Raw genomic sequence first — 10,952 nt, forward strand, 5'->3', positions numbered from 1 at the left:
TTCATATCTTACGCACTGAGCTGTGAATAACAGTTGATTTACGTTACGGCATGCGAGGTTTGACGAACTGACCACTAAAATCACCACTAACTCACCTTTTGAGAAGGGATATAACAGGCTTGCAGTGGGAGGACTTATACAGATTGCGTCACAAGGGGGTGGTCATGACCTTAGGGCAAGCATTTCTACGTCTCCATGTTTGTCGCAGGATATACGCTGGGCACGCTTACACGGCAGCTATGTTTATCCGGGGTGAAGTTGAAACTATCCCGGCAAGAGGAGCTTCAATGTTCCACTCCCACACGGCATGCTTTCTCTAGTTACGTCTCCACATATTACCGTCCACTTTAGGAGATAATTGTAGAGGCTGTGAGGCTCTGTTTGACTGTGTATAAGCGGCATATTTGAGGCTTCCTTTGCGTAATGCTGCTGACTACAAACCTTTGTACTGAATGTGGACAGAGCATTTGACGAGATTTAATGTATCTGCGAATGACTAGCAGCAATATAGCCTTTGCTTTAACACAGTGGACCTGAAAATAAAATACACACCAAATTTCAGTCATGCCTGCTATGTTATTGCAGATGAATGCCCTCCGAAAGAACCGTTCAGGGCGATCGACAGTGCAGGCGGGACATCAGCACAGCGGCGCACACTACTCAGCCTAGCTTGTCAAGAACACGATTTCGGTAAGTCAGTATTTTGCGCTGTCCTTTCGCTGTCTCGTGCAGAAACTAACTCTGGCTTCACAACCCATATAATAGTAAAAAGGAAACAAAACTATGGAAACATATATTCTTACTTGAACAATGAATGGACGTCCACGCAGTTGACTGCATGCTGCCTAATGGTGCAACGGAGTATACACTTGCGTCACCGCTGTGTGAATTAGGACTCAAGGATACACCTAGTTCTATAGGCCTATTTTTGTATTTAAGATCCGCTTCTAGGGTTTGAAATCTTCATATCAACACATAGAGCAAGAAAGGTTCCAAAAGAAACAGATAGTTGTACGCGATGCCTCTGTAAAGCAGTCCTCGGACTTTCAAAGATTCGTCGTACTATGCTTCTCCTAAACTAAAATGCGCACAAGTATAATTTTATGTCACAGCCGAAAGCCTTCAGGCAGAAACGTTGTGTCTTTCTAGGTTCAGTGCCATGTATAGGAGGTTTGAGCGAGGGTTCGAGCTCACTTCAATAAATCATGAGGAATTAGGAAATAGAGCCGCGGAGATTGCGCTTTGAGGCGAACTCATATATATGCGACCGTTCTTGATTGTGCTGACATTTAGTATTTCTTCCATAAATGATGTAGAACAGTCACAGTAGAGTTGGTCGCAATTATATTAAGCACAAACTTCGCCGAGATGGAAGACGAACAGAGAGAATGAAACAGACTGCGCATGCTCATGTCCCAACATCCTCGTCTTCTTTGTTGACTATTATCTTCTTCTTCATCATCATCATCATCATTAGCCTGATATACCCACTGCAGGGCGAAGGCCTCTCCCATATTTCTCCACTTAACCCGGTTCTGGGCTAGCTGCATTCACTTGACTCCTGCGAACTTCTTAACCTCATCCGCCCACCTAACTTTCTGCCGCCCCCTGCTACGCTTTCCTTCCCTTGGAATCCAGTTTGTTACCCTAAGCGACCATCGGTTATCCTCTCTTCGTACTACATGTCCTGCCCATGCCCATTTCTTCTTCTTAATTTCCACTAGAATGTCGGTAACTTGAGGTATTTCTCTGACCCACTGCACGCTGCCTAGCTCTTAATGTTACCCCTACCATTTTTCGTTCCATAGCCCTCTGAGTTGTCCTCAACTTAAGTAGAACTCTCTTGGTTAGCCTCCACGTTTCAGCCCCATAGGTGAGTACAGGTAAGATGCAACTGTTGCATACTTTCTTCTTGAGCGCTAATGGTAAGCAGCTAGTCATAATCTGCGAGTGCTTGCCAAATGCGCTGAGTACAGGTAAGATGCAACTGTTGCATACTTTCTTCTTGAGCGCTAATGGTAAGCAGCTAGTCATAATCTGCGAGTGCTTGCCAAATGCGCTCCATCCTAATCTTAATCTTCTTGTTATTTCCTTTTTATGGTCCGGATCTGCGGTTATTACCTGTCCTTAGCAGACATATTCGCCTACTACTTCCAGTATTTCGCTACCTAATGTAAACTGCTGTTCCTTCCCGAGGCTGTTGAACATTACCTTAATCTTCTGCATATTGATTTTCAAGCCTACCTTTCTACTTTTCCTCCATAGGTCATCAATCATTATTTGCAGTTCATCCCCCGAGTTGCTTAGCAAGGCAACTTCATCAGCCTGGTGTCATCGACGGTACCGGAACCATGGAAGAATGCAAACATTATCCTCATTCATAATAAAGGGGACCCTAAGGACCTTAAAAATTACAGACCAATCAGCTTACTGTCTGTTACGTATAAGATATTTACTAAGGTAATCGCTAATAGAATCAGGACTACCTTAGACTGCAATCAAGCAAATCAAGCACGTTTTCGGAAACTGTTTTCTACTATCGATCACATCCATACCATCAATCAGGTGATAGAAAAATGCTCGGAATAAAACCAGCCCTTATACATAGCCTCCACTGATTGCGAAAAAGCATTTGACTCAATTGAAACCTCGGCGGTGATGCAGGCATTGCGAAATCAGGGGGTAGACGAGCTGTACGTGAAATTGCTGGAAGATATATATAGTGGCTGCACAGCAACCATAGTTCTGCATAAAGAAAGTAACAAAATTTCCATAAAGAAAGGCGTTAGGCAAGGAGACACAATCTCCCCAGTACTAGTCACAGCTTCTTAGAGGTATTCAGAAACTTGGAATGGGAGCAGTTAGGGATAAGTGTAGATGGAGAATACCTCAGTAATCTGCGATTTGCTATTATCTTAGCGCAACACCTAATCAAACTTATGAACTATTGGCCAACAAAAAGGATATATAAAGATGCCTTAGGTCCTTCGTTTTTGTTAATCAAAGGTGCTATAAGCCATCCAGTCAGTTAGGTGAAGTTAAGACCAGATGAGTATAGTATAATTTTCCGTCATTTCTAACTGAAAAGCAGCCCAGAGTGGCAATAACTTCCACAAACTGAGTTCAATCTAAGCGGTTCACCGTTATTGAGAACGGTTTTCTTGCATGCCTCTTGTGGCCCGAAACCAAACTTTCTGGCAAATAAGCTTGCGCCCAGCATTTTGTAGCTGAATAATTGGCCGCAACGAATTCCGGGCCACCATGCACCGTCTTGGCGTCAAGAACACCGCCAAGGGGGGGAAGTTGACGACAAAGTGAAAACATGAACTCTTTCTGAGGAGGCAGAAAGACCTTTGTAACTGAATTTTTAAAAACAATGCTGTAGCTGGAAACAAAATAATTTCCGGGTGAGGAAGCTTGTAATTTCCGCTTGCCATTTGCGACACCTATGCAGAGATTGCTAGAACCTATTACAGGTCTCGTTATAGATTGTGTCTCAAGATGCAACTTTCCCAATTTTGGTACTAAACAAAAAGGTTATTCGCGAAGCAAATAATTATAAGGTTTATTACTGACTAACATATTACGTAAACAATTGTTTCATTTCTATGGTACATAATAGCTAAAATGCACTCACCATGATAAGGTTTAGTTGTTTTTTTTTTAGTCAAGAGAGATATTTACTTCAGGGATAATTCTGTTCAGCATCAACTGCTCTTAAGCCACATTCTCCGATGGGAGCTTTTTACGCCATACTCTAGGAAGTGAGGAATGGTATTTCCACTGGCTGCAAATGTTGATCATGGCCTGAATGCCAGATTGGAGCCTGGCATGATGGACAACGGATTTTTACTTGCTGTTTCGTTTGCAGTGTGGATCGGAACCGTTACTAAGAACCACGTTAACAGCGGGTATCGCCAAATCGAACTTCGTATTGATACAGTGCTGAAGGAAGGTAAGGTGTTTCATTTGTTTTTATGCCGAAACAAGCTTAATTGTAACCCTTTCAAAATAATGCGAAGCATACTACGATGTATGTTTGCTGATTACTAGATTACTAAACAAAGATTTATGGCTCTTTTTCGGTTAATAAAATGTTGCTACATCATGGCTTCCTTGTCGTAAGTGCAATTGGTAGCGCAACTATGTTTTTGGTAGAAATTAATTTTTTGAAGACACCTACATGAAGCATTTTGTTCATTTAATCCTGAATGCGTGGTAGTGTCATTTGCTAATTATTCGTATTTCTTGTCTATGAAATTTTCTCAAGAGAACACTATATAATGAACACGTATTGGGTCCCTTTCAATAGAGAAATATGTCAAGCTTAGGTTATAAAAAAATTGAATTTAAAGGCAAAAAAAAAAAAAACATGCTTGTAACATCAGCTGAATGTTACACAGCTGCAGCGCTTAACGGGATTTGTACTGGTGCAAGGCGAATAGGTGTAGTTGGGCCGTTAAATTAAACTTGCTGTTACTCAAGATCACATTCTACTTTTCTGCTCTACTTACCAGAACAACTCATCTTAAAAAGATAGGCAAAAGGAAAATATATAGGTTGCCTACTCTAATAGCTACGTATGTTCCCTTGTGCAGTGTTGTGCAGCTCCTCGTATTATTGTGGGGGACTTTAATGCTCACCACCCTCAGTGGGGTAGTGCAATAATGAGCAATAGAGGAAGAGACCTGGCAGACTTTATGCATACACAAGACCTCGTCAATATAAACGACGGCTCACCGACGTTTCTACGCGGAACAACCTACAGCAGCTGCTTGGATGTGGCGTTTGTTTCCAGAAGCCTCCATCCCTCCGTTTCTTGGTGTAGTGATGTGGAAACACATGGGAGTGATCACATACCAACGTACATATGCATCAAGTGGTTTGCACCTGCCACTTCACCTCGTGTGCAATACACAGACTGGCCCGCCTTTAGGGCAGCGGTGGAGACTTCCAGCGTGGACCTCCAGTCACCATCTCAAATAGAGGGACTCATTACTTCCTCTCTCAATGAGAACACTCGCTATGTTAGTGTGCCGGTGTCAGTGTCCAGCATCGACGTGGAATTCGAGCGGCTTCGCGCGATCCGTCGGTGGGCTGAAAGGAAGTACAGGAGAACGAAATCCGCGCAAGATCTCGCACTTTCTCGCCGAGCTAAACGAAAAGTTTTGCGTCACCTGGAGAGGTTAGGACGACAACGTTGGAGACAGTTCTGCTCATCACTGGATCCCCGTAAGCCCCTGTCGCGTATCTGGCATGTTGCGAGAAGCTTGCGCACACCTCCGCGAGAAAGGCACCCTTTTCGTGCCCTGGCCCTTTACCAACGCCGCAATGAAGTTGACGTAGCTGAAGATTTTTGTAAAATGGTTGTGGGCACAAACCAGGCACAGTTACCAATTTCAGAGGTTTTTGCACCACCTTCGCCGAATGATCAATACGACGTGCCCTTTACAATAGCTGAATTAGACGCCGCTCTTGCTTCTTGTCGGCATTCATCTGCACCTGGTCCTGACGGGATTACATATTCAACCTTATCGAACCTAGGCAAGGATGGTAGAACTGCACTACTTAATTATTTCAATGATATATGGGCTTCTAGTACTGTTCCTCAACACTGGAAAATTAGCCGCCTGGTTGCTCTTTTGAAGCCTGGAAAGCCTCCTCTCGAACTTACCTCATACCGGCCAGTTGCCCTAGCAAGCTGTGTTGGAAAGGTTATGGAGCGCATGGTGCTGGCAAGACTTGAGTGGTATCTAGAGAGTAATGATCTTTATCCGAATATGATGACTGGATTTCGCCGCGGACGCTCTTCCATTGATAGCGTCATCGACCTTGTGGCGACAGTAGAACACGAAAAGCGTCACCGTCGACTAGTAGCTGCTGTCTTTTTAGATATAAAGGGAGCTTACGACAACGTCCTCCATGAAGCTATTCTTGATGGACTTGACGACGTGGGAGTTGGTGGCCGGCTGTACTTGTGGATTGTAAGCTATCTCAGCGGCCGCTCTGTTTACATGACTACGCCTGAAGGAGATACTACCCACTTTCAGGTCAGTCGTGGAGTTCCACAGGGAGGAGTTCTCAGCCCAACTTTATTTAACGTTGCGCTAATTGGCCTGGTGAGTGAACTTCCAACTAACATCCACATAAGTGCATATGCTGACGACATCTGCATCTGGGCCTCTGGTTCGACGCGCCCACAACTACGTGCGAGACTGCAACGAGCTGTGTCATCAACATCGATGTACTTACGGCGTCAAGGTTTATTTTTAGCGGCAGAAAAGTGTGCAGTGATCGCGTTTACGGGAAAATGTGTCAGCCGCTACCCGATTACCCTTCATAGAGTCGTAATACCATACGTCTCCAGGCACAGATTCTTGGGAGTAATTATCGACCACCGACTATCTTGGTCGAAACATATTGCTATGGTGAAGAAGAGGCTAATTAATTTTTGCCATGTACTTCGGTACATAGCTGGCATCAAATGGGGTCCAACTGAGCGCTCCTTAATACGGCTTTACGAGGCTCTGTTTGTTGGCTACATCCGGTACAGTCTCCCAGTACTCTCTAGTATGAGCATTTCCTGCTTGCGGACTTTAGAGAGCGTGCAAGCGCAGGCACTGAAAATATGCCTTGGACTGCCCAGATGCACCTCTAACAAAGGCACAATTGAAGAGGCACACGCTCGCCCAATGTCCATATACTTGTCCCACGAACCACTTCGTGTATATTTACGAGCACTTACAAGACACCGTTTTCACCCACTCAGCAAGATTCTGGATGAGAGGCCGGACTGCAGTTTTACAAGTGCACTCCGCTGCCATCAGTCGCAAGTACCGACAGGATATGCCCTCCCATACCGTCCCACCCAACCACCATGGACGATGGATAAACCTTTGGTGCACCTTCGTGTTCCCGGAATATTAAAGAAATCAATGGTACCAATTAGTGGACTCAAACAACTTACTCTGGCACACATCTGGTCAGAATATCCCAGTTATATTCACGTATACACCGATGGATCTGTGTCAGCACAGGCATCCGCTGCAGCTGTGGTCATACCAGCTCAGAAAACGACTCTGCATTTCCTTTTGGGACATACCTCTACATCAACCGCTGCCGAACTTGTAGCCATTCGAGAATCTATTCGCTATATATGTGGGGAACCACCTCAAAAATGGTGTATATTCACGGACTCGAAGACTGCATTACAAATTTTGGAAAACTTCTTACGCCACACTGCCTATCAGTCCCTGGCACTAAACATTATGGAGCTCATCACATCTGCTCAGCTGCAAGGCCACATGATAATGTTTCAATGGATTCCTGCCCACTGCGGCCTCCATGGGAATGAGCAGGCCGATGTTGAAGCGAAAAGCGCACACATCAATGGCCTCCAAACAGCTGTGCCTTTTTCAAGGGCGGATACGACGTGTCTTCTGAAGAGTTATATGAATATTGCTACAGCAACTTACTGGGCTCAACCAGACGCCCGACACATCCGTCTGAGAAGGCTCGATCGAACATTTAAATTTATTGTTCCGCGTGATATTCCGCGTCATCAGACATGCTTGATACATCGACTTCGTTTAAACGTGGCTTTCACGCGCAAGTACCTACATTTAATTGGACAGATGGACTCACCGGAATGTTCAACTTGTGGCATCCCAGAGACTGTGGACCATGTATTATTGGTGTGCCCAGAGTATGCGAACGAAAGAAATGTGCTAGCTGCTTCCTTGAAGCGTTTAGACAAGAGGCCTCTGTCGGAGGAACTGCTGCTGGGCGCTTGGCAGGACAAGGGGAAGGGCGTCCAGGCAGTGCGCGCTCTTTGCCGTTATTTGAGTGCCAGCGGACTTGATTCACGTTTGTAAAACAAGCTGCTGTGTCTGTATATATATTTCATATACCTTCTCCCACATCGTCACCCATCATGACCTTCTTTCTTCTCTCCTTCACCTTCCCCAGTGCAGAGTAGCAGGCCAGATTTGAATTATTCGGGCCAACCTCTCTGCCTTTTCCTTTCAATAAATCCATCTATCTCTTTGTTACGTGTCGTGTCGCATTGGAGTGTCAGTAATATAATAGTAGGTAACGACATGGCAAAGGTGAGCTGCTCGCATTTTTCTTAAAAATTATGAGGCCCAGTCATTATCACACATTTGCAACGCCCCAATAAAGGCATTGAACAGGATGCATATAACTTCGATCTTTTCAGGCACTGAAAACAGTAATTCTGTCCTGACTGGAACTAAGCTATTCGTGGCTCACAAATACTGCACCGCTGCCGACATGAGTGAAGGCTCACGCTACTTCGTTTTCGGCCGAGACGGCGAGATCTTTGAGAAGAACGGCGAAGCTACGTAAGAACTGATGCAGATGGTTCTTTTTGTTCTCAGCCGGAGTTTGATTACGGTCGTTTTGCTCCATATTTTTGGCACAGTTGAGAGCTGTGACATAAGGAGAACAGGCTAGACGTATTAGCTACGTATATTTCGGAATGTAATTTGAAATCTGCAACTTTGTGATGTACAAGCGAATGAGTGAAAGTTGTTAGTGCGATGCCAAATATATCTGTGATTATTGGACTAATAATAACGGCTTGAGGCTAAGCGTGGACATTGTTAAACAGGGGTGAGAGACAGGACTGTACAAAACTGCTGAAAAGGAGGGTCGTTCTTACTCGTAAGAGTTGCAACATTTCTGCAACAGGTAAATTGGCTAGAATTCGTTCAAAGTAATTACCTACATGGAGCCTTCCGTATTCCGCCGAGAAGGGAGAAAACTACGTAATTACTGATTCTTAGGCACGTCCTATCCGTATTCACTTACCTCTTGTGCACATCATGCAGGTGTATTATTATTATGAAGACCCACACATCGCTGTTAATTCTTACAGCGTCGTCTGAAAACCAGTACTGCTGAAATTAATCAGATTTTGTTCTCGTGATCTGCTCTTTTCACACATTAACACCTTGGCTACGCTAAGTGCAATAAAAGCCAACTGCCAAAGTTGAACTGAAATCCTTCATTCAGTGCTCTAAACAAACGCCTTGATGCCGCCCTTTTTCCTTAGTGTGTCCACCTCTAACGAGCGTAGAAAAGTATCACAGCAAATCTTGTGTTTTCTTTGCAGAACGCGGTACATACTGGATAAGCACGTTCGTCTCTTCGATACCAACCAGCCTGAAACATCCCAAAGTGCAAGCAGAATAAGCTCCGTTCTTCGCTGGCTTACGTCACATCTCCAGAGATTGGGCGGTTGTCCACAATAATAAACAGTCTTCCATATCGATACACGCGGTCATCGTTGGTACATCACCAGCAGGAATCATACAGCGGTCGTCATACGATTGAATTTAATAAAATTCAGTGCACTCCTGATACCTACTAGCATGATGTGTCGTGAAGAAATAAACGGGTGCGATTTACCGGTTCGCCAGCTCTAAGACCGCTGAAAATCGATTTTGCCAGGCAGTGTCAGAAGCCTCCAAGCTAATGAAAATGCAGGTTCCGTGCAACACGCCTCTGTCTCTGCTGAACTAGGTGCGTTGCGCTCAAGCCACATCTCGGTGCTGTTGTCATTATTCCGCCAAGCGAAGAAAGATAAACAATGTGCCACCGTACGCTAGCTCTTGAATAAGCGCTTAACAATGCAATCAAAGCCAACATTGTCGCATGAACAAACGCTTAATGATGCCACCAGAAAGAAAGCGGTATGGAAAGGACCGTTTTTGTTTGGCTTGCCTTTACTTTAGTGGTACCTGTTTCTATTATGTGACACGAACCAAAATGAAAGGCCAACATTGTTCGCTTGAACAAGCGCCTAATAATGCAACCAGAAAGTAAGCGGCAATGAAATGGCCGTTTTTGTTCGGCTTGCCTTTACTGCTACCTGTTTCTATTATATGACACGAACCAAAACTATTGGCCAACATTGTTCGCTTGAACAAGCGCTTAATAATGCAACCAGAAGATAAGCGGCATAGAAAGGGTCGCTTTTGTTCGGCGAGCCTTTATTTTTGCGGTACCTGTCTCTATTATGTGACACGAACCAAAATTAAAGGCCAACATTGTTCGCGTGAAAAAGCGCGTAATAAAGCAACCAGAAAGTAAGCGGGAATGAAATGGCCGCTTTTGTTCGGCTTGCCTTTACTGCTACCTGTTTCTATTATATGACACGAACCAAAACTATTGGCCAACATTGGTTGCTTGAACAAGCGCTTAATAATGCAACCAGAAGATAAGCGGCATAGAAAGGGTCGCTTTTGTTCGGCGAGCCTTTACTTTCGCGGTACCTGTTTCTTTTATGTGATACAAGCCAAAATTAAAGGCCAACATTGTTCGTTTGGACAGGTGCTTAACAAAAGTAAGCAGAAACGAAGATGGATGGAAAGGGCCTTCTTTGTTTGGTTTGCCTTTTCTTCACTGGTACCCGTCTGTATTATGTGAAACGAACCAAAAATAAAGGCCAACATTACTCAATTGAACAAGAGCTGAACAAATCAATCGTAGTGTAAGCAGCATTGAAAGGGCTGATCGCTTTACATGAATATGTCTAACGACAAAACGTGCCATCTGATATCAAGTTGCATGAATGAAAACGTTTAGTCGGTTTTGTTTCTCCTGTATGTACAGCCGCGAAACTCTTTACCTGGCGTGAGCAATGGCCTTCTCATTTCCGCTTCTGCGTCTTCGGGCGAATCTTGCTTGAAGATCCAGATTAAGCAAGGTCTTGAGGAGCCCTTGCTTATACTTGAACGTTTCAAAGGTTAGCTCCTATGCAACGCTCGGAATCACAGAAAATGTGTTCATCCCGCACGACAGTTAAATATTTGGGCGGCTGCATCCTTATAGCTTGTGCCTGAGGTGTATGGAACAAATGGTAATAATAATGATTCGGGAATAACTTCAGAATCAATTAGAGTAAAATTCCGGCAAACAGTCCCTCA

General features: G+C 44.4%; 1 protein-coding gene across 1 annotated transcript in view; it reads left to right on the forward strand.

Moving 5' to 3' along the window:
- Window positions 1-9,379, forward strand: part of LOC146178797 (complement C3-like) — a 126,102-nt gene extending 116,723 nt beyond the window's left edge. Inside the window, exons 38-41 of the mRNA XM_084578557.1 lie at window positions 586-690; window positions 3,872-3,955; window positions 8,219-8,363; window positions 9,137-9,379. Coding sequence (XP_084434683.1) covers window positions 586-690; window positions 3,872-3,955; window positions 8,219-8,363; window positions 9,137-9,275 — 473 coding nt within the window. The 3' untranslated portion in view covers window positions 9,276-9,379. The remainder of the gene's footprint in view (window positions 1-585; window positions 691-3,871; window positions 3,956-8,218; window positions 8,364-9,136) is intronic.
- Window positions 9,380-10,952: the final 1,573 nt, after the last annotated feature.

This window comes from Amblyomma maculatum, chromosome 9 (genome assembly GCF_055883805.1).
Source record: "Amblyomma maculatum isolate TAMU_Amacu chromosome 9, ASM5588380v1, whole genome shotgun sequence".
Lineage (NCBI taxonomy): Eukaryota > Metazoa > Arthropoda > Arachnida > Ixodida > Ixodidae > Amblyomma > Amblyomma maculatum.